The following is a 21,883-nucleotide window of genomic DNA, read 5'->3' on the forward strand; positions in this document are numbered from 1 at the left end:
CATAATTTATAACCGGAACGGAGCCGTCCCGGGCGCCCAGCGTCTGAGAGTGCCGCCGCCTTCCTGCGGTCACAAGTCGGCCTGTGCCTTCTGGGGCGCCTCTAAACGTGGCCCTTGCAAATCCTTCATTAAAAGGCAAAAACCCAAAAGAAGCGACAACGTGTGGCGTAGCTGACATCCTGCCTCCAAGCGGAGGACGAAGTGAAAGGAGAAAATCCCCACGGCCCCAGCCGCCCGGCCGCCGAGTCCCGCCGGGCAGCAGACGGGCGGCCGGGCGCTCGGAGCCCCGCGGCACGCCGCCCTCCGCCCGGCCTCGGCCCACTCACTGTTGTACTGCACCCCTTTGGCGAAGCGCCTCTGCAGCGCCTGGTTCATGGACTGCAGCCCGGCGGGGATGCTCTTGTCCCGGCCCGGGGCCTGCTCCGACCCCACCAGCTTCTTGAGGGCGGAAAACATCTTCCCGCTCGGACGGCCGAGCCCGGGCGCGGCCGGCGAGCTCAGCGGCGGCGGCGGCGCGGCGCACCTCGCACCATGTCCCGGCGGCCGGCTCCCCGAGGCCGGGGTCCCGGCGGCGGAGCGCGGCCTCGGGCGGCAGCTCGGGACCTCAGCCGCGTCAGCTCCTCTCCGGCCTCCGGCGCGGCCGCACTCCGCCCGCCAGCGCCGCCATCTTGACGCCGGCCGGCGGGGCGCGGGCAGCGCGCGGCTACGGGGCGCCGCGAGGGCCACGCGACGGCGCGCGCGCAGCCCGAGGCCCGGCCGGCTGGACCCGCGACGCTGCCGACCCTTCGGCCGCAGAGCTCTGCATCCACACCCAACACCCGCTTTCCGCACAACCTCCCACGCTCATTTCCTCTTTGACTCGCTCGCCCCAGAGCCCCAGCAGTCCTGGAAAAACGTTTATTTGTGTAACAAAGAGGGGCGGGGGCGGGGGGCTACTTCTTCTTCCTGGCCGCCCTGAGCTTCCCTTCCATCAGCCGCTGGGCCTGCTTCTTGATCTCGGCCCGCGAAGGGACGTAGCTGTGGTCCACGTCAGCGAACTGGAAGGTTTCTGGACGGGTGCGGGGGCAGTGGCTCGCAACCCCCCAACCCCGTGCTCGCTGCGACCTCGGGTCCCTGCTCCCCTGTGAGGCGGCCTCTCATCACAGCCCCAATGGCACTCACTACAGTTTCCTGTTTTCCGTGTTCTCGGAACTCTGGCATGTGTGTGTCCCCACTGACGGGGGTAGCAACTGCCCCTTCCGGGGCTAGCCCATCAGACAGAGCCGAGGGCTCCAGGAGCAGCCTCCATGGACACGCCGGCCTGTCCAGAGCCATGCCCCAGCCACCTCCTTGACCCCAGCAAAACAGGATTAACCCTGCCCTAGAGCACACCAGGGCCAGGTACTCCGCCACTAGGGGCACCCCCTATTCCCCAAAGCCCACGAAATTATTCAAACTAGCCCATCCTAAGCTTTTTGCCCTGGCCTGCCTTGCCTCTCTGGCAGAAACCCCAACAAAGGCTCTGGCCTAGGCCTTCCCTGCCTGGCCCTGTCTGGCATGGCATGCCCTCTCTCCTCTCTGGAAAATTAGGGAATGAATTCTTCCTTCCTTCAATGGCTTTAGGCTCTCCATGTCATCACGAAGTCACCTCCATCAATTAAAATCCTGCAGGTACAACTGATGCACTCTTTCAGTCCCTGTGGCCCCCACAGTCCTTCCAGGGTGTCAGACAGGAGCAAGCACCATCCCCAACCTCTGCCTGTGCAGCTCAGACCCGAGCCTGGTTCCAGCCATCAGCCCTGCACCCCCCTCCCCAGTCCAGGAGCTGTACCTATCATGTCCTCCTCCAGGTCCTCAAAGCTGATCCTGGTGTTGTGCTGCTCCTTCAGAGTCGAGGACTCCAGGGCGTCACTCACCTTCGTGTGGACCTGCAGGGCACAGCCCCCCTTCAGCTCTGCTGGCACCGAGGGCTGTCAGCTCTAAGGGAACACGGGCTGTGTAGGCACCTCCCGGCCCAGGACTACCTCCTCAGTCCTGGACATTGCCTGCACTCTGTCGGCCAAGCACATGAGCTTCCCCTCACAGTATGCCAGCTTGCTGTACAGATCAGTGGTGTCGGAAGGTGCCACTTCTTTCTGTAGGCCAGGAGGAGGGTCTCATCTCCTCTCTGGCTCCAGCCAGGGACGCTCTGTGTGAACATCTCCTCCCCACTCCACTGGTACCTGGGCCCTGGGCAAGGAGACGCCGATCAGCCGGATGTAGAGGTTGTCGATGCCCGTCTGGATGGTCAGCAGCAGCTGCTGGCTCTTGGTCATGTTGGTGTAGGCCAGCTGCAGCCTTTCTTCTTCCTCTTTCAGCATGTCCTTTATCTTCTCCTCAATGGACGGAAAGCTGTGGAGGACAGCGGGGAGCTCAGCAGGAGGTGGCTCAGATTGAGGGCCCACGGAGGGCGAGGAGGTCAGGTCCAGAGTCAGATGCTGTGTCAAGTGCAGGGGCTAAGGAGCTCAGATGTGGGTAGGTGGCATCGCCGGCTCATCTGCAGAGCGCACACAGACTGGTTTGCAATGAATATGCTCCCAGCTGTTCATGGGAGCCCCAGTGGGATGGTCCAGCAGTCTTGGAAGACCCCGGGTACCTGATGGAGCTGGGCCTCTGGTGGAACTTGAGCATTGCGTCCTCAAGTTCCAGCTTCTTCATCAGGGCCTCCAGCTGCACCCGCCTCTCCTCACAGTCCTCCATCTGCAGCTCCAAGTTCTTCTCGGTGTTCCTCTGGGCCAGGAACTGGCCGGTGATGTCCTGGCCAGTCCAGGGGAGAGAGGAGCAGGTTGGGCCAGGAAGGCGGGGCTCCATATCACTGCTTTCTTCTGGACCCCTGTGAGTGGCCAGTGTTGGCTCTCTGCACTCAGGGCTCAGTAACGAAGGTGACCACACTGGGGACTTGGGAGGAGCCAGCCACGGGGTGACAGGGTGAGGCGCTCTGTGTGTGGCACTGCGTGCAACCTCCAGGACAGGCCCTCATGCCCTGGGTACCAAGGAGCATTACCCAGAGGTGAGAGCACCGCACAGCAGACTTGACCTTCTCCACAAAAGCAGTCACATCTGTCTGGTATTCAATATCGGTTCTGGAGGTCTCTTTTTTCCTCACTGAGCAGAGCAGAGGATGCAAGGATGGCAATGGAGTTTTGTGCAAGGCCATCGGGGAGGCCACCCAAGGAGCTGGGTGCCCTTCAGCATCACCTAGGCCCGGCCCTTCAGAGATGCCCAGGGCAGCCTCAGTGCAACAGGTGAGGAGCGGTGGGGGTGTCTAGGGGACTCATCTTTTCTGAGGAGTCACTTGGTGACCAGGCCCTGGAGTGCTGGGGGCCTCTCTGCAGCCACATTTGGCTATGGGCTCTCAGCCTCTGCAGGGGTAGCCGGGGAGAGGCAGGGACTCGTTGGTGAGTGAATGTAGTGAATGTAGTTTACACCTGGCCTCACAGTGACCTGACTGGGTGGCCTAGGGCCGGCCTTGGAGACCCTGGCTGGGACAGGCAGGCAGCTGAGCACTTACCTCTCATGATTTCCGAGCCCATCAGATTGGTGGGGAAGTCCAAGTCCGTGTGGCCCTGATGGGAGGAGGAGGAGGAGGGGGTGAGGAGCACCCTCTGCAGGGAGTGGGCCTGAGAGGCGGCCCCGAGCGGAGTGTCCACCCAGCTCTCCCCGTGCTCCGTGGGGTGGCGGAGGGGCAGCGCCCGCCGTCCCGGCCTGGACTCACCCGGCGGTACTTCTCGCTGGTCTCCTTGGTGCGGATCCTGTCGATGAGCTTCTTCTGCTGGTTGAGCCGATTCTCCCGCGCCCTGCGCTCCTCGATGAAGGTCGCCTCCCCTTGCCTCATGTTCCTCTGGGGACACAGGGAGGTGCACGGGGGGCGGGGGTGGGTGTCTCACCAAGGCCATAGTGCTAACACCAGTGGTTGGTTTTCAGTCCTCATCATACTAGGTTTTGGAACAGCATTCACCACCCCTCCTGCTGCCCACTGCCTCCTGTGATGCCCCTTTGCGTCTCGGCTCAGGACCCCCAGCCCACACATGCTCATGGGTTTCTCTCTCCAGCCCAGGCACGCCACTGTCCTCCAGGCCCTGCCTGCAACTGCCTCTTGCCAGTTCCACTTAGAACTCACTAAAGTGGACTCAACATGTCTAAAAACAAACTCATCCTCTTCCCCCAAACCTGGTCTCTCCCAGCATGTCCTGCTTTTGGTGGCTAAAACCATCCTCCATCTCCCCTCGCCATTCCCTTCCTTGAAGCCCACTGGGTTACCTCTTAAAGGCTTCTCAGCTCCCACTTCCACTTCCAGCCACCCACACTCCACCTCTGGCCTGCCCAAGTGACCAGCATTTCTGCCCTGGCACCTTCTAGTCCCTGCAGCCGGGGTGTGCCCTTTTTGAAGCACCGATCTGATTGTCTCCCCATCACTTCCTCCCAGGGCTCCAGGTTAGGTGCTCGGGCCCCAGCGGGCTCCACTGCCTCCCCTGGCTCACGGGACTGTCCCCTGTGCACCCGTGCTCCCTGGCCCCAGGGCTTCGCCTTTGCTGTCCCTCCTCCTCTCAAGCTCCCGCCACCCTGACCTTTGCTAGTTCATTCCTGCAGAGCCCAGCTCAAGGACCACCTCCTTGGAAAGCCATCCTAGACCTTCCTAAGCAGGTCAGTGCCCCAGACAGGCCCCAAGAGCCCCACGCTCTCTCTGCTGTGCTGGCCCAGCGGCTATGTGACCCTTCTTCATGGGCTACTGGATGAGCAGCTCCCTCTCACACTGCCCACTTCAGGAGGAGGGGCACACGCGCTCCAGCCCCTGCTGCATCCCCACAGCCAGGCAGGGGCCTTGGCACAGACTGGGAGAATGGGTGACACCCACTGTGGCCAGGCCAGTTCTCTCCCCCACAGCTTCTGTGCCCAATTGGAGCCCCTCTGTCCAGTGGGTAAGCAGAGCAGGCAGGCAGAGCTGGTCGCTGGATTCCTCCAGGGATTGCAGGCAATGTGGGCAGGGGGTGTCCCCATGGATCCTGGGCCAGACAAGTCCAAGACAGCTAGCCCTGGAGAGCCCCCAGCCCTTGGACCTGCCCTCACCTTGACCTCATCTGTAATCATCATGGCGTCTTGGGACATGACTGTCATATCTGACAGCTCTGAGCAGTAGTCAGACACGAGGTTCTGCAGCTTGTCCAACTCTGTGGGATATCCTTCCAGCACCTGCATTGAAAGGGCAAAGCAGGTGGGCACGGGAGCCATGGGCTCAGATGCTGTCCCTGCTCCATGCCAGCTTCCCTGATGCCTCCCCAGTTCTCTTGAGGCCCCTACACAGAATGGACCATGCCTGCTTCCCACCCTTCAACCCCAGACCGTGTGAGCCCTGAGGACAGTGATGGGGTCTAGTCTGTGGCCTCAGCCCCCAGCCAGTCACAGAACAGGTGAAAGGAAGTGTTTCAGGAGGGGCAGATAGTGTCGGCCTGGTGGGTTCTCTTCCACTGCCCAGGGCCCGACAGCTCCGAGACACTTTCAAAGAGGTTGTGATGAAATATTCCACTGCAGCAAAGGATGGCTCTGAAACCCAGGGAGGTCCTCTGCTTGGGAGCAGCTCTGGACTGAAGTGAATTAGAGGGGCTTGAAACATGGGTTTGGGGTCAGAGTCAGGGCTTAAAGCCAAGGCCACTCACTCCGACCAGCTCGCCGTGTGACCTTGGGAAAGTTACTTAACCTCTCTGAGTGTTCCCATTTGTAAAAAGGTGATAATGGCTCTTTCAGAATGCTGCTATCAGGATCATTTGAGAACGTAAAATGAAATATTTAGCATAGGGCAAGGGGCATAAATGTCCAAAACAGTCTGGGTGTTAGTCTTTTGTTGCTAATAACTATAAATATAGAATCTTTGCCACTTTTTCAAAAATGTGCATGACCATGGAAAAATTTTTTTAAGTGTGTATGTTCTAAAAAGATGAAGGTACTAATTACCAGGGGGACATTTAGCACCCAGGTGAAGGAGGGGCTGGACTTCACCCACATGGAGGAGGGGTGTGGGGAGAGGTGAGGACAGGGGTGGGCCCAGGAAGAAAAGGTGGGCATGGCCTCCCAGGTGAGTCTCCAGGAGAAGGGGCCTGAGGGACTGACAGGGGGATGGAGCTGAGAGCCGCCTGGTACCAGGAGCATGGGCAGGAGCCAGGGGATGGGGGACCAGCAGGGAAGAGCTGCAGTGCGCCACCCACCCACCATCCCTCATTCTCCCAACACACTGCCCTCCAGGGCTCCCCTTCGCCCAGTCTTAAGGTAAGGGTGTTTGGGGGGCTTCCCCTGCCCACCTTTCTGGGCTTTCGGCTCCCACGGCTCTTCTCTGTCCCTGCCCCAGCCACCAAGCTGCTGCTCTCAGCACCCTGGCCTCCACCCTGGAGCCCCTGCTGTCCTCCTCCCCATCTGCCATCCTGCTTTGTGGGAGGCCAAGGGACAGTGCTGAGCTTCCCCTGAAAGGGGTCTTGCTTCACATCAGACTCCTGGCCCCCCAGGGCTTCCTGGGGCCAGGATCTGCTGCTGCTTCCTGGCCTTGGCCACCGAGAGCAGGGTGGGCTGGCTCGGGTGGGCTGGCTTGGTTGGGCGGTGGGCCTGGCAGCCCCTCAAAAGTGCCAGAGGCTGCCTGCCCTGTAGCATGTTAGCAGACTTTCTGTGGGCCTCCGATACTCAGAGGCCCAAGCAATGAAAAAAGATGGGAAAAATACAAACAATACTAAACCATTTAATACATGCAAGAAAGTCCAAAGAATTCTGATACACCCCACACCATGCTTTTTTGGAACAGCAAAATCAAGTTCTTAAAAGAATATTTTTCACATGCTATTATATTACATATTACTACAGTAATTATAGTGATATGTAAATTTATTACATATTGCTGATTAGCTGGTGCCCAAGGCCGGCCTCCGTCTTCCTGCCAGGTGAGCCCACCTGCAGGAGAGCTGCGGGCCTGAGGGGCGGCCCTGCCCCAGGAGGCTCCCGTCCCACCGAGATCCCGCCGGGATGGCTCCCTGGGGCGGGGGTGCGGCCGCGGTCGAGGGGCTCACTTTCTTCAGGTAATCCAGCAGGTCCACGTACAGCAGGTGGATTTTCTGGCTCGTGGTGATCTTGACCGTCGTCTTTTCGATGCTGTTCTCCAGCTGGCGGATCATCTGGGGCAGGCCGAAGGCATGATGCGAGCGCGTGCGGACGCCGCCGGGCTCCGGGCTTTCTTCCCGGGGCGTCGCGCTCGCCCGGCCCCGCCCCGCCCCCCTCCCCGCGGCGCCACCTGCCGCTGCCGCAGCTGCTCCTTGGTGGCGTCGGGCAGGCTCCGCAGGCGGGCCAGCTCCAGCTGCAGGCTCTCCAGCCGCTGCCCGCGCCGCCGCGCCACGTGGGCCAGCGCGTTGTGCGCGTTCACGCGGTCGAACACGTGCTTGCGCAGCTTCTCCCGCGCCGCCTGCCCGGGGAGGGCACGGCCCGCGCGTGGGTGCGCGAGGCGGCGCCGCGGGGCCCGCCGGCGGCCGGGCGGGCCGAGGGACTCGTGGCAACCCGCAGGGCCCCCGGCGTTGGGCACGTGCTCTGCCCTCGCCCGGCGCCGTGGCGCCGTCTAGCGGGGGTGCACGGGCGGGGGGGGGACTGGGGCGGGTCCCGAGGGCCGGGGCGGGGCGCGGGATGCGGCCGGCGCCGGGGGCCTGGCCCGTGCCCCGCCTGCCTCGTTACCTCCACAGTGCTGCGGCAGTGCGCCAGCCGCATGGGCGCGTCCTCCCCGCAGGCCCTGGAGATGGTCCACTGGTCGTACTGCGGAGCAGCGGCGGCGGCTGAGTTGGGGCCGAGCCGCTTGGCGCACCCCAGCCGCCCGCCCCTCCAGGCATTCTCCCCAGGGTCGCTTCTACCCTGTACTAGCGCGACAGCAAGAGCTCTGCTTCTGGGGCCCCTGGGAGCAGAGCGCGCGGGACCCCATTCGGGCCCTCCCAGCTCGGATGTGCTGGGAGGTACGGAGAGGGGGGCCCAGGTCCTCCCTAGATGGCCAGAGAGCCCGAGGGGGCCCTGCCGCTGATCCGAGTCCTCGAGGGTCGGGGGGGGGGGCACCTGCCGGCAGGGCTGCTGGAATGACGGAGCCCAGAGTACAAGTCCTAGCCGAGTCCCTGCCCAGATGTCCCCTAGCTCCAGAAAGATTGGGGTCAGAGCGGGGATGGCGGGAGGAGGCAGGGTGTGTGTGTGTGTGTGTTCAGCTCGTGACAGCTCCCATCCCCACCCCCAGCTCGTGCACCTTCTTGGCCAAAGCCCAGTCCTGGGCCCCGCGGCGGATGTTGCTGCGCAGGAGGGCCAGCGTCACCTTGTTCTGGGTCGTTTTCTCTTTCACCCCTTGCATCTGGAGCGACCGACATTGCTCTGTGGGCATGTGGAGGGAACAGGGTGTCCAGGATGTGGGCTGAGGGCCTGGCTGGAATCCCTGGGCCAGAAGGGGTACCTGAGGATGCTGCCTCCACAACCATGCTCCAGCCTCCCACCCTGCCCTGGGGGTCCCCGGCTTCACTGCTTGGCAGTGCTTATCTGAAGGGCTCTCAGTGGACGGTGTGCTGGGCTGTGAGAAGGATGAAGATGGGGCCAGGGATGGGGGTGTCCCCTGGTCCCTTGCAGATCTGTAGACCACAAAAGCAGATGGGTCCCTTCCTGTCCCCTCTGGCTTTGGAGCCTTGTTGCTCTCATGTTCTGGAACCTCCTGAGCTCCAGGTGGGCCACGATGGCTGGTCACTTGTGTGGAGCTCACCCTGGAGCTGAGTGATGGTCTTCAGCTCCTGGACCTGCTCCTCCATGTCTGCCTCGCTGTGCCTCCTCATGGTGGCCCTCAGGGTCCCCTGGAGGCCTGTGCACCTCCCACCCTCCCTGTGCTCTGCCTGCTCAACAGAATCTGTTCAGATTGCCCCCAGAATCTTGGCCCATTGTGATGGGGCCACGGTTCTCAATGCCCAGGGAACCCTGGAATTCCAGGACCCCCCACCCCACCCTCTGCCCTGAGTCAGCCCAGGCTCTCCTCTGGACACTTGCCCTAACTGAAATGGGTCTTTTGGTGGCTGCTGTCTGCTCAGGAGCTCCGTTGGAGTTGAGGAGCCTCTTTCTTGATGTGTGTGTGTGTGTGTATGTGTGAGATTTGTGATGGTATGGCACAGTGTCCCACGCCTGCACCCCTGCATCCTCCCTGTTCCCTCCCATGTCCCTAGGCCATCCTCCGCAAAGCAGCTGGACTGAGCCTCCTGAAACTATTCCGACTGTTACTGCCTTACAGGATTTCTATTATCCCACCTGCCCCAAGTTCAAACTTCATGCCCAGGTGACCAGGCTCATGAGACCCCCCGCCTCACCCCTCACTGCCCCATTCTTTTTTTTTTTTGTCTTTTTGTGACCGGTAAGGGGATCGCAACCCTTGGCTTGGCGTCGCCCGCACAGCACTCAACCAGTGAGCACACTGGCCATTCCTATATAGGATCCGAACCCTAAGCGCTGTACTCTCCCGAGTGTGCCACGAGGCTGGCCCATGCCCCATTTCTTCTGACTTCTCTTCCTGACCTTCGCTGTGTTCTGCCTCCACTTCCCTGTGGGAACTCCTGGGTTTTGGTTCAGAAGTCACTTACTCCAGGAGGGCTCAGTTCCCAGTCTCTGCACCTCTGCACCCTTCCCTAGAGTGGTGTGCCCAGAGCACCAAACAGCCTGGGACTCCACGGTGTGCACACGAGATGGGTTTGTCTTTCCCAACCTTGCCTTATTAGTCAGCTAGTGCTGCTGTAACAAAGTACTACAGACTGGGCAGCTTAAGCAACAGAAATTTATTATCTCCCAGTTCTGGAGGCTGGGAGTACAAGACCAGGGTGTCAGTGGGGTTGATTTCTCCTGAGGCCTTCTTCCTTGGCTTGCAGACCCTGTCTTCTCCGTGTGTTCTCATGGTCATCCCTCTGTGCCTGTGTCCTAATCTCTTTTTATAAGGACACCAGTCACATTGGATTAGGGCCCACTCTAATGACCTCATTTTACATTAATTACTTCTGTAAAGACCATTTCTCCAACTACAGTGACCTGCTGAGGTCCTGGAGGTTAGGGCTTCAGCACATGAATGTAGGGGGCACCATTCAGCCCATGACAATGGCCTTCGCCCATGTGCTATTTTAGCTCTGTGACCTCTCACACAAATCCCTCACCTTTCTGGTCACTTTCTGTTTTTAAAAAGCCAGTCCAGTCTAGTTCAAAACTCCAAGTACACTCCCTGCCCTCCCAGCCCAGGCCTTACCCTCAAGGGGCTGCCAGGACTGTGGTCCCCTATCCTCCCTCTTGTTCTTGGGCCCAGCTTGGTGTCTGGCTGAGGCAGAGCCTACCTGCTGTCCCCAATATTGGCTCTGCCTTCTTCCTCAGACATACAACTCCTGACTTTTAGCGGGGCCTGTGGCTGCCCTCCCGAGCATCCTTGCACCAGGTGCACCACGTGACTTTGGCCAACAGAGTGTAAGCACAGTGGTCGATGAACTGCCCTCCTCCCTGCTTTCTCCTTCCTGTTATGTGGGATGAGGACGTAATGGACGGAGCTGGTGCAGCTGCTCAGAACCATGAGGTTTTGGGGGTTTGGGGATGGAGGCAATTACAGCAGGCAACAAACTGAAAAGGTCTAGGTCCCTGATTCCATGTCAACCCTGGGTCACCCACTTAGACTTTTATACGAAAGGAAAATAAAACTCGAGCTTGCTTAAGCCTAAGCCACTGTTACCTTGGGTTTCCTGTCACTTTACCTTCCTACCAACTTTGAGTGCATGTTAGGTACTCAGTAACGTTCTTTTGGATGACTGGTAGGCCGAGAGGCGCAGGGGCCACGCTGGGGCTGGAGCGGCATAGACCCATGCTGTGGGCCTTCAGCATTACTGGGAAGCCACTGTAAAGAACGTTGGGTTTGCCACGGTTTTGTACAGTCTCTACCTCTTCCTCTGGTTGGGGCTGGGTGATGTGGGCACTCTTGCCCACTCGGGAGCTTTCCTTCCATGTGGACAGAACTCCAGCGGGCTAGCTCTGCCAGCTCACGCGTCCCAGGAGTGACTCCATCTGATTGGTGGGTTTGGAATGATGGGCAGGTGCGTGTGGCCCACACGCCTCTCCCGTGTCTCCGGGAGCCTGCTCTAACTGCCTGTGCACCTTTTGCTTGGCCCCTCCATGCGGGGTTGTACAGATGCAAAACCTCATATGAGAGGCCTTGGAAATCTAACATGGCCTACAGGGCCAGTGGGGATGTCTAGTTCTGGGATTCAGCGTTAGGAACTACTCTTATACATCCTCCAATATCAGGTGTATGGGCATAAAAGTGACATTTGATCTCTCATCTTATCCCTTTGACTTGCTTCCCAATTCTCTTAGAACTCAGGTGGGTAAGAGGATGAGCCGTTTATTAGCCCCACACCCCCAGTACCAGCCATCACCTTGGACTTCTTGTGGAGAGGGAGGGGCCAGAAAGGGACACCAGAGGACCAGAAAGAATGCACAAATCCCTTCCACCATGCGCCCAGGCTGCTGCCCCAGAACACGTGTGTGCAACGGGACACATCCCTCTCTGGTTCACAGTGCCGACCATGTTTCTTGCTGCCCGGGGGAGAGCCACCACCCCAGGGAGAGCCCTTTCTGATCTGACCTGCCAGGCAGGTCCCAGGTAGATCCCAGGTTTGGGCAGCAGCAGTCTGCACAGGTTTGTTGGGCCTGGCCATGGATGCGTGCAGGGGACAGGGTTGGGGCACCCTAGGGTGCGGGGAGGTACTGTGTGTCGTAGGGAGGGCCAGCCTAGGGTTGAGGGCACTGCAGGCTGTGTTCCAGGACTCCCATGCCCCAGGTCCTCTGCATCTCAGTGGAGCTCTCCTAGCTGTGTGGATCTGCATGAGGCAAAAGGAAGCACCTAGAACCACATCCGTCATTGCTCAGGGTCCCTGCACCCATTTTATTGTAGTAAACACTGAGTCCCATAACAGGACAGCAGGCAGTGGAGGCCAGAGAGGATCAATGATCTTGGTGTTGGATGCAGGGTCTCTCAATCTGGCCACCCTTCTGGGGATGCCCATGTGGCTGCAAGGGCCCTGCCCACTTTCCTCACTCTGCATTCTTCCCTGCTGTCTCAGGGGCACTCCAACTCCTCCTGGGTCTTCCTCCTGTGCATGAAGCTCTCTGAGGTCTGTCTGCTGCATCCACTCCCAGCTCCAGCCCCTCCAGGACTCACATGCTGAAGAAGCAGGGACCAGAGGAGGAGGCCCTGTCTAGCCTATCACTTGGGGCCTCCGGGCTTGCCTGCCTAAAAACTCTGGGCACTGGAGCCGTGGCTTCCAATCCTTGCTGTCCCAGGGCCCTCTCACCTGTGCCCGTGTCTTTGGGGAGCCGTCCTGTCTCCAGGAAGAGCCAGAGGTTGCTGCATTTCTGCGACTCCACTCTTGTCACTCCATAGCTTGCCACAGAGCCTACGACTGAGGAGCAGGAGGGTAGTGGGCTGGGGGCTGCAGCTTCTGCACTTCTCAGGGAAAGGGAACCTGGGCACAGGCTCCTTCCTGGCAGATGTGGTGGGTGAGCTTGGGCAGGGCTCCCACTGAGAACTGGTGCTCCATTCCAGAAGCAGCGATGCTAAAACCACAGCCCCCACCTCCCTATTGGAAACCCCGCTGAGGAGCCAGAGTCATCTCTGGCAATTTGGGTGCATTTCAGGGGCCCAGGTACAGACACTGGAGTACCCACCCACCGCCACCAGCAGGCTCCACTGCAAAGGGTATCGAAACTTCCTCTGAATGAACATCTGCAGACCGAAGGTCGCACCGGTGCCTGCCAAGAGCCGAGGTCCCGATCAGTCGGCGCAGGCCGTACTGGCCAGGGGACCACCCGGGAGCGGCCTGCATGCGCGTAGCACCGCCAGGCCCCCAGCATCTGCGGCGCCACCTGCTGGGGAGTCGCGGTGAGACAGGAGGGCGAGTTCTCTCCACGCCCAGGACACCTGGCCTACCTGTGACAAAGGTGAAAACGCCCTTCATGAAGGCGTTCGACTGGCACGCGGCATACTCCCCGAGTCCCTGGGGATAAGGTTGAAGGCTCAGTTCCCCCTTCCTCTTCCTTCGCTGCTCCTCCTGCCCCTCCTCTGCGCACACCCTGGTCGTGGGGGAGTGAGACTCCGGGGGCGCGGACACATCCCACCTCCCCCTATGCCCGGCCAGGATGCCCTGATTCCCATAAGCAAGAGGGTCCCCTCCCCTCCGCCCCTCTTCCCTGACGAAGGTACCCCTACCCAGCCCCCGCTCAGGTCAGCTTCCGAGGTCTGGGGCCCGCGTCCCAGGCCGGCCTTCTCACCGGGTGCTTGGCGGCCACGGCGTCGTCCACCCGCGACAGGCCCAGGGTCACCATGACTGGTCCGGCTCCGGGAGCGGTCTGCGCAGAAGCGGGGGGAGAGGCGTGTCCTTGGCTGGGGGCGTGGCCTGGTCGGGGGCGGAGCCGGGGCGGGCCTGCGCAGAAGCGAGCGGAGGGGCGTGGCCTGGTCGGGGGCGGGGGCGGAGCCGGGGCGGGCCTGCGCAGGAGCGAGCGGGGGGGCGTGGCCTTGCCGGGGCTCTGTGACCTTGGGCGCCGGCGCGGGCCAGCCGGGCGGGCGTGGGGCGGGGACTCCTAGAGCTCTGTTTGTTGCTGACGAAAAAACGGACCCAGGACAGAGATCAGAACAGAAGCAGGGAGCGGGATGGAGAGGGTGCAGGGGGCGCGTGGGGGACCCCGGAAGCCTCGCAGCGGGGAGACTGTAGACGGGTCCGGCAGAGGAGTTGGGGGCGAATGGACCGTGAGAGGGAGAGAAACCACAGGGACCTCTCCGGAGGCTGGAGGGGGCCGTGGGAGGCAGCGAGGCGGTGCCTCTGGTGGGCAGGATGCTAGCGCGCAGGTTGGGGGCCCGGCTTCTACCTTGTCCATGAAGTTGGAGGCAGACGTGTGCTGAGCGTGACAGTGAGGATCAGGAGAGAGAAGTGGGCACTGAGTTGCGGGGAATGTGGTAGGTTTGTCTGGCCTTGCTGGGAGCCCCCTGGAGAGATCTGGCCCCAGACTAGAAGTCAGGGCAGGGAGCGGTTGAGAGGCTTTCTCCTGCCGTGCTCACCTGCATGGGGTGGGCTCAGAGACGGTGTACGGCCAGGTGTAAGCAGGGCTGGGGCTTGCCGGGCGAGGCTGCACGAGGGAGAGGTGCAGGGGTTGGTTCTGACGCATTTCACCAACTACCGGGGGAGGGAGGACAAGGTCAAGGGTCAGTGGCTCGGAGGCCCCCAGCAGGGTGGATTATTGTTGGAGTGGTGATGGTAGAGAAGTGATTTGGAGAGAAAGGTGGAGTGGGGGACAGAGCAGGAGCCTGAACAGTGACACTTCAGAGGTGGGCACAGGTGGATGTGACTGCAGGAGTGGGTGGCGGGGGCAGCAGAGGAGCAGCCCTTGGTGCTGAGGGAGTGGATGGAGGGACTGGGAGGCCAGGGTTTGGATGGGACGTTGTGGGGGGAGGAGGAGGGTTCACATGTAGCCATGGAGGAACTAGGCCAGAGCAGGTGAGCAGCCATCCCAGGAGGGTGAAGGGAGGCAGGGGAAGGCTGGGGGGCGCGGAGGGAGGATTGGGCGCAGAGTTTGAGGACCCCTTGAGTCTGCTTGGGCCACTGTAACGAAGTACTACGCACCAAGCAGCTTAAACATCATTGTCTCAGTTCCAGAGGCTGGGAACCCCAGTCCAGGGCATTAGCTGGTTCCTTCTGAGGCCTCTGTGCCTCTGTCCCTAGTTTGTACATGGCGACCTCTCCCGGTGTCCTGGCATGTTCTTCTCTCCGTACCCATCTGTTCTGTCCAGCGGAGCCTGCAGTTGGAGTTGCCCCAAAAGTGGTGGCAGGGGAATTCCTGCAATGGACTGCCCCAAACCATCCCAAGACAGGGCAGGTTGGGATTCCAAAGAAAGAAGTACTGACCGCCAGGGCAACCAATCCAGAGCACGTGTGTATTGGGGCATTCACTGGCTGGTGCCTCAGTGTCCTCAGGCGTGCAGTGCCAAAAGGCATGCTCCACCAGGCCACATCTGCAGTGAGGGGTCGGGCTGCGGAGTGTAGATGAGGAAGGCTTAAGGAGTTTGGCCCAGGGCGGGGGCTAGTTTTCACATGTTTAGCAACATGTTTGATGTTTTAGTGTGTTGGACAACAACCTAAGCAACTTTTTCAGTGCCTGGGGAGGCTCAAGGCCCTGCGAGGGGCCAAGCCTGTGGCGGGAACACGCAGCTGGCTGTGTCTTAGAGCGGTCAAGGCACTCTGTGTTTCTCAGTCAAGACAGGAAGAAAGTGGGAGGAGCTGGGGACCCCACATGATCTGTGTCCTAATATGCTCTGCTGATAAGGACATCGGTCTATTGGAGGAAGGCCCACAACACCCCATTTTACCTTAATGACTGCGTTAAAGGCCATGTCTCCAAATACATCATATTCTGAGGCCTGGGGTCGGGGCTTCAACATATGAATTTGGGGGGACACCATTCAGCCTATAGCAAGGACAGAGGGGAGCTGACAGAAGAGAGACCCTGGTTCCAGAGGGTGGTGAGGCAGGTGGTGGGTGGGCAAGGCTGTGTGGGCTGTGGACAGCGGGTGGAATGGGGAACTGTGTGTGTGTGTGGGGGGTGCGGAAGAAGGGAAATGAGGCTGGGACTGGCCAGGCCTCCTGCAGGAAAGTGGCCAGCCATTAAAGTCACTGATAAGAATATTGAATGCATGGCCCAGTTGGCACACAGGCCTGGGCATGGACATGGGTCCAGAGCAGATTCCCTGAGCCACTCTCAGTCTTGCATGGCCTGTGGGAGCTCACCGGGCCCCACAGTGGAGCTCAATGCTGCCTCCTGACGGAGGATGGGAGCCGGTGGCCGGCTTCCCTAGCAGAGGGCAGCCTCTGCCATGGGCCTGCTGAGGCCCTGGCCCTGCACTAAACAGCATGTAGCTCGGGGCAGGTGTCTCCTGCCTCTGACCTTGTCCTCATCAGTCCAATGGGAATCTTGGTAGCACTGTGGGCTCAGGGTTGTCACAGTCACTGACTGTGACTGCGCATGCGCTCTGGGGGTGCAGCATGGCTGAGACTGTACATTTGAGCATGCTTACATGACTCAGATGCATGCACTACCGCGCCTCCAGCCCCAGGCCCGGCTGAGGCTCAGGGTTCTGCTCAGTCCAGGTGGGAAACTGAGGCCCTTGGGCTCACCTCTCAAGAAACAAGCCTGGCAAGGGGAGCTCTGTGGACAGCGGGGTGCTGAAGGAGCTGCAGTCCTGGTGGAGAACCGAGGTGCCCCCCCCCCGTCTCCCAACCCCAGCCCACAGTGGAGGGAACCCCAGGTTTAGCCAGTCGGAAGTCACTAAGACCTTCTGTGGACTCTCCGGTGATTCCTCCCCAGCCCCACAAGCCCCAGAACACTGAGCTAAGAATTATTAACACCTAACTTTGATAGACTACTTCCCCCTTTTAAAATCCCGGGTAGTTAAAAATGCTTTCTTTTTTTTAGAAAAGGGTTGATTGTTGCTTGTTTGTGAAGGTACGGCACACTTCATCTGAGAACCGGATAACTGCAGACACTCCTGAGAGTAGAATGCACCCCAAGCCCCCCAGTGTGGGCGCTGGCCTGGACAATCCCGGTGTGGGGGGCGCAGGGTACAGCCCCCTCCCAGCTTCTGCTCCTTCCCAGGGCTCCTGGCCTTGCGGTGACAGGTGCTGCCTGCAGCAGCAAGAGTGGAGGGGCCAGGCCTTGTGCAGACCTGGATCCTTGCCCAGCCCTCCGCCAGCCTCCCGTCCCACCCAGCCCCTGCCCACCCCACCCCATTTGTCTGTTGCCCCACTCCCTCTCTTCACTCCTGGTCTGTCCGGGGTGGCCCCGAACTCTGTGGGCCAGGGGTCATGTCCCCAGCCCTGAGGGGAAGGGGCCTTGGGAGGCTCTAAACTGCCCCCCTCCTGCAGGAACCAGGCGGTCTTGGGTGTGAGTCCCGGGGAGTGGTCTCCTAGGACAACCCCCAGATTCGCCCACGTGGATGAGGAAGGACAAGTTGCCTATTCACTGCTGGTGGCCTGCCCTGTGCCCTGCATGCATGAAAGGACTTTCAGGTCCCCGGCTCCCTCCAGAAGGGCCCTGGAGGCCTGGTCCTCTCCTTCCCTAGATGGGTGTCACCCATCCTCAGGTCCTGGGCCCTCTCAGGCCAACAGGTGTCATACAGGAGCCCATGGTGCTACCTTTACCTCCCCCACTGGCCCCAGAAGTCAAGGTGGTCTTGGTGACCTGGGACTAGGCTTACTGGCTGGCTGGGATGCCTGTGGCCCTCCTGCCCTTTCCATGTGCCCCCAGCCTTGGCCGCCTGCAGGCCTCCCAGGGAGGTTCTGGGGTGTCACACTTTGCTTCTCTAACCTTTATTAACACCGAGTAAGCAGTGGTCCTGGCACACTGGGGCATGTGCTGGACAGTGCCCAGGAGGGCGTGCGGGGGTGGGGGGCACACTGCAGAGAGCAGTGGCCCCGGGGCAGGTGTCAGCCCCTCGAGGCCACGTCCATCTGTGTCCTCACCTGACCTGGGCACAGCTCAGGTGTGTGCTGGCTGGGTGCTGGGCCAGCCACCTGGCCCCTCTTAGCCTAGGCTGGCCGGATCTTCATCTCAGTGACCTTGTAGGAGTAATTGTGGCCCCGGCCAGACTTCCAGTTGATGCCATCAGCATAGCTCGAGTGGGTGCCGGGCAGGTAGCGCCCGTTGAGGTTGGACTGGTGGCAATCAGAGTACCACCAGGCCCCCTTGAACACAGATGCACAGTTAGTCAGGCTATGCTTGTCATTGTCCTGGTCGTGGGTTGTGAACGACATGTTCCTGTGGCTCCCCAAGGAGTCTCCTGAGGAAGACCCATACCTGTCAGCTCCCAAGGGCCTAGGCAGAACCCCAGCCTGGGCCAGCAGCTCGCAGGACCCCTTCCCTATCCCAGGCAAGGGCCTCAAGCTTTCCCTGGGATCTACCTGCAGTGCCCCCAAGAAACTGCCCCAGGGACAGCTTGAATTTCTCCTGTTCTCCAGACACTTGGAATGAGCTGTACTTGGCATAAGAGTCTTCACCTTCAAAATCCTGCAGGTCGACCCGGAGCTCCTGATTCCCTGGTTGCGCAGTTGAAAGGAGGGGAAGGAGAGGGGTAAGGAACAGGCCCCATGGTGGCAAGGTCTGGGTGGGTGGGTAACCCCATCTCCCCTGGCAGGAAGCCTGGTACCAGGCCCAGGGTGCCACCCTCCACCTCCAGCCGTGAGCAGGTGCAGGTAGTCATTGCCCAACCAGAACTCGGTCCCCAGGTTGCCAAAGCCTCTCTTATAGGATTCCCAGTTCCGGAAGAAATCCACAGAGCCATCCACACGTCGCTGGAAAACCTGTGGAGCGGCAGGTCAGCCCGAGGGCGTGAGTCTGGGGTCCTGGGGTCCAGGCCCTGTCTCCTCTCTCCCCCAACGTGCAAGGACAGGTACTGGATGGGGGAGAGGTGCTGAGGAAGAGGCAGGTGGCACAGGTGAGTGCGAAGGGAGGAGGGCCCCGCCAGATGTTCGAGGTGCTGGTCCTGACCCCCAGGGTCCTACCACCCACTGCTCCCCCCATAGGGTCGATATTCCAGTCCTCAGATGCCCAGGTTCTCCTGCTCGGAGGCACCATGTTGTCTCTGGCCATCTGCTGTCTCACTGCTTTCCCGTCTCTGGCACTCCTGTGCGAGCGAGCTCCACGTGCGCCCGTGTCCCAGGCTCCCTACTCACGGTCCAGCCCCCGCCGTCCACCTCCATGTCACAGAGCACGGTAAGCTGCCGGCAGTCGGGGAGGTGGATGGTGTACCAGCCGGTCAGGAAGCCCCCCCGGGCCAGCACGTCCTTGCAGCTCCGGGGCCCTGTGTGGCCGGGAAGGGGGCAGGAGTTTGCCTGTACCTGGGGGTGTGCTCCAGTGACAGGCACCCAGCCCAGGGAGGGTCCCCACACGGCTCCCAGCCCCACCCTCCAGCGGGTGGTGTGTGTGGGGGGGAGGGGTGCTGGGAGGCCACTCACCTCTCTGGCACAGTGCATCTCCCAGCTCCTTTGCCCCTGGGCAGGAGACAAAGGTGCCTTTCTCTTGGTCCGTCCCCACCCCTCCACAGATGCCCGACTCCCCAGCACCCCTGTGCCTGCACCCCTGAGGCCCAGCCCTCCCAGACCATCCTGGCCCCTGCCTGCTCCAGGCTCCGTTGGGGGTCCCTGGCTACCCTCTGGGCTTTGTCCCTTCTGTGACCCTGTCCAGAGTCAGGACCTGGTCAATGTGCTGGCCCATGCAGGCTGGGTTGTTCGACCCCCAAGGGTGGGCTGGTGGGTGGGTGGCAGTGAGTCCTCCTTCTGGGGTCGCTTGGGCCCTGGGTCCCTTCTACCCTCCTCCTGTTACTAGCCCGCCCCCACAGGGCTCCCCGGGACCCGCCACTGCAAGGTAATGAGCATGTGAAGCTTTCCAGGAGACTCCGGTCCGGGAATGTTCTCACCCAGTGAGGCTGCAGCCCCCGGGGCGCCTTTCTCCCCTGGAGAGAGACAGGGTGTTGGCCTGGTCCCTGGAGCTGTAGCCCCTGCCCCTGCCCTCTGTCCTGCACCCCTGCACCACTGGACCTCCTCTCTGGGCTGTGAACCCCTCAGCACTGTGACATACACAGTGAGCCCCTCGCCCCCTCAAGGATTGTTCCTCTGGAAGCTCTGGGATGGTGCTGCTGGGGGTCCCTGCCACACGGACCAGATGGGGGTTCCGGACACCACCTCCCTTCTCTGTGCTCAAGGCTGCCATTGGAGCCATTGAGACCGCAATCTAAGATCTCTCCACCTGGAGCTCACCCTCCCGGCCCCTCCCAGGCTGGCCTTGGCCACTAGGCTTACCTCTGACCCCAGGGGGGCCTCTAGCTCCTGGCTCTCCTGTGGGTAGAAGGGGCGACTCACACAGTGCTGGCCCTACTGGAAGAGGTGGGGGCCTGCTCCACGATGGGGGCACCCAGCCTTTCCCCCCTGCAGGCTGCGTGGGTGTGTGCACGTGTGGGAGTGTGGAGGCGCGCTGGGGGGGAGTCGCGTGCACCTCGCCTACTGGGAAGCCGGTGGAGGGACGGAACTGGCCAGAGCCTGGGTGAGGGAGGGTTTGGGGGGACGGGTGTAGCTGGCTCTGCTTCTCTGCATCCTGCCCTGGCCCAGGCAGACCAGCAGACAGACTGGCCTGGACACGCCTCTTACCTTTGCTCCCAGCCGGCCCCATCTTCCCCGGGCTGCCCTGAGGGCCTCGCTCCCCTGCAAACACAAAGACCTGACTGGACCCCATTCCCTGGGTGGGGTCAGGGAGGGTTGGCCAGGGGAAGTGGTGAAGGCACCACTCAGTCCTGGAGCTGGGCACCCACCTCTCCCGGCGGGGGTGCCGGGCTCGCCTTTGGGCCCCGGTGGGCCAGGAAAGCCAGGGCAACTTTGGATGACGGCCACCTTGTCCTGGGCCCCCAGACCCACAATCTTCATATCTGCACACATGGGAGGGTGGGCTACAGAGCAGCGCCAAAGAGCACAGCCCCCACTCCTGCACCCCCTCCACCCACCACTCCAGGGAGGCATCCTGCACCAGCCCACTCCCTGGAAGGTCTTCCCAGGACCGGCTCCACTTGCCTGTCTCACGGCCTGCCTGCCACGTGTGCACGCTGGAGGCGTGTGTGTGCGCGCGCTCACGTGCACATATATGCGTATGCGTGAGCCACCATGTCTGAGCAGGCCCCTCTTACCTGGACAGGTGCCTCCCTCCTGGCCCAGGGTCTGGGAGGGGCAGAGGCAGAGGAGGGGCAAGAGGGTCCACAGGGCAGTCCACCCCATTTCTCTGGGCGCCCACACACTGGTTCCAGAGCTGGGTCCTCCGAGTGTCACCCTGCTTGCTAATGAGGTGAGAGGTGGCCCGGCCCTGGGGCTTGGCTCCCCTTCCTTGTGCTCAGCTTTTCTCCACGGAAAGGGAACCCCAGTCCAGAGCAGGCACAGCACTTCCTCTACCCCAACCCGCTGCAGGCCCATCTGCAGCAGATGGCGCGAACCCCTCCCCCCCACCCCCATGCCGGGTGCTTCCAGGAAGCACATACAGTTGCATGTGTGCTCAGGGCGATGCTGGCCTGAGTTGGCACTGAGGGCTTGAGCACGAGGACACCCCCCTCCTCTTCCTCCTCCTTCTCACAGTCATTCTTAGTCGGGGCAATTGCTCCAACAAACCTGGAGGCCCAACAATGAGAGGACCCCCAAAGACCAGCCCAGAGGTCCAGGGTGGGATGGCAGGCCACCAGAGCTAACTCAAAGCCCAGGAAACAAGGTCCTGGTGTTGGTGGCCACTCCTGTGCCCCTTGAGAGCCAGGCTCTGTGCTAGGTTTTCTCGGAGCCCCCCATCTGGGCGCACAGCAGACGTGGCCTACACCCAGGTCTAGAGAGAGAAGCAAGGCATGGGTGCCTGGTGCTGGCAGTGGGGAGCAGGGACTGGATGCCCCAGGCCCGCAGAGGACGCGTTCTGACCACCTGCACTCTGCAGCTGTGCAGCCGCACAACGCCGGACAGAACGGAGCTGTCTGGCTGGGGCTGAGGGCGGCAGGTGTTGGGGACAGCGTCCAGGGCGCAGGTGCTGACAAGGACCCATGTAGCAGGAGGCGGGGGGACTTGGCCCTGGTGTGGATCCCAGGTGGGGTCGCGGCTGTTCTGGGTGCAGCTAGGGTGCTCGGCCTCCAGCCAGCAGAGCCCTTATTCCAGCTGGCTCCCCTGCTCCAACTCCCAGGCACTCCTGGGGGCTTCCTGGTGGGGGCCCTAGCCTCCTAGCCTGCCAGCCTGCCCTCTGATGGCCTTAG

General features: G+C 61.3%; 4 protein-coding genes across 9 annotated transcripts in view; all 4 read right to left on the reverse strand.

The window, feature by feature from the left end:
• The window catches only part of RABL6 (RAB, member RAS oncogene family like 6), a 30,989-nt gene extending 30,319 nt beyond the window's left edge, over positions 1-670 (reverse strand). For all 3 annotated transcript variants that reach the window (XR_010022146.1, XM_063081877.1, XM_063081876.1), the window contains exon 1: positions 327-670. Coding sequence is in view for 2 of the 3 variants with exons in the window: in XM_063081877.1 (XP_062937947.1) it covers positions 327-456 (130 nt within the window). In the remaining variant the exon portion in view is untranslated. The remainder of the gene's footprint in view (positions 1-326) is intronic.
• A 262-nt stretch (positions 671-932) lies between these two features.
• CCDC183 (coiled-coil domain containing 183) lies at positions 933-8,837 on the reverse strand. Its single transcript, XM_063082666.1, has 14 exons — positions 8,768-8,837; positions 8,267-8,388; positions 7,717-7,794; positions 7,286-7,453; positions 7,065-7,169; positions 5,086-5,208; positions 3,734-3,859; positions 3,530-3,584; positions 3,023-3,123; positions 2,615-2,775; positions 2,202-2,370; positions 2,004-2,114; positions 1,811-1,907; positions 933-1,048 (listed from the first exon to the last, which is right to left on the reverse strand). Exons 1-14 carry the CDS (start codon positions 8,835-8,837, stop codon positions 933-935), a joined length of 1,602 nt encoding a protein of 533 aa, XP_062938736.1.
• Positions 8,838-11,400: 2,563 nt separating this feature from the next.
• TMEM141 (transmembrane protein 141) lies at positions 11,401-13,409 on the reverse strand. 4 transcript variants are annotated; one of them, XM_063082393.1, is made up of 5 exons: positions 13,345-13,408; positions 13,004-13,070; positions 12,742-12,825; positions 12,369-12,476; positions 11,401-11,894 (listed from the first exon to the last, which is right to left on the reverse strand). In XM_063082393.1, exons 1-5 carry the CDS (start codon positions 13,396-13,398, stop codon positions 11,881-11,883), a joined length of 327 nt encoding a protein of 108 aa, XP_062938463.1. In that variant the 5' UTR covers positions 13,399-13,408; the 3' UTR covers positions 11,401-11,880. The 4 variants fall into 4 exon arrangements, with proteins under 4 accessions (XP_062938463.1, XP_062938462.1, XP_062938461.1 ...); XM_063082392.1 differs by lacking the exons at positions 11,401-11,894; positions 13,004-13,070 and adding exons at positions 11,944-12,167; positions 12,940-13,003 and having other exon boundaries at positions 13,345-13,409; XM_063082391.1 differs by lacking the exon at positions 11,401-11,894 and adding an exon at positions 11,944-12,167.
• Positions 13,410-17,648: 4,239 nt separating this feature from the next.
• On the reverse strand, positions 17,649-20,879 carry LOC134366139 (ficolin-1-like). The gene is made up of 10 exons (XM_063082558.1): positions 20,792-20,879; positions 20,423-20,536; positions 20,262-20,315; positions 19,917-19,952; positions 19,535-19,570; positions 19,074-19,109; positions 18,792-18,919; positions 18,290-18,419; positions 18,021-18,155; positions 17,649-17,899 (listed from the first exon to the last, which is right to left on the reverse strand). The coding sequence occupies exons 1-10, from the start codon at positions 20,877-20,879 to the stop codon at positions 17,649-17,651; spliced, it is 1,008 nt and encodes a 335-aa protein (XP_062938628.1).
• Positions 20,880-21,883: the final 1,004 nt, after the last annotated feature.

Source organism: Cynocephalus volans, chromosome 17, assembly GCF_027409185.1.
Source record: "Cynocephalus volans isolate mCynVol1 chromosome 17, mCynVol1.pri, whole genome shotgun sequence".
Classification (NCBI taxonomy): Eukaryota; Metazoa; Chordata; class Mammalia; order Dermoptera; family Cynocephalidae; genus Cynocephalus; species Cynocephalus volans.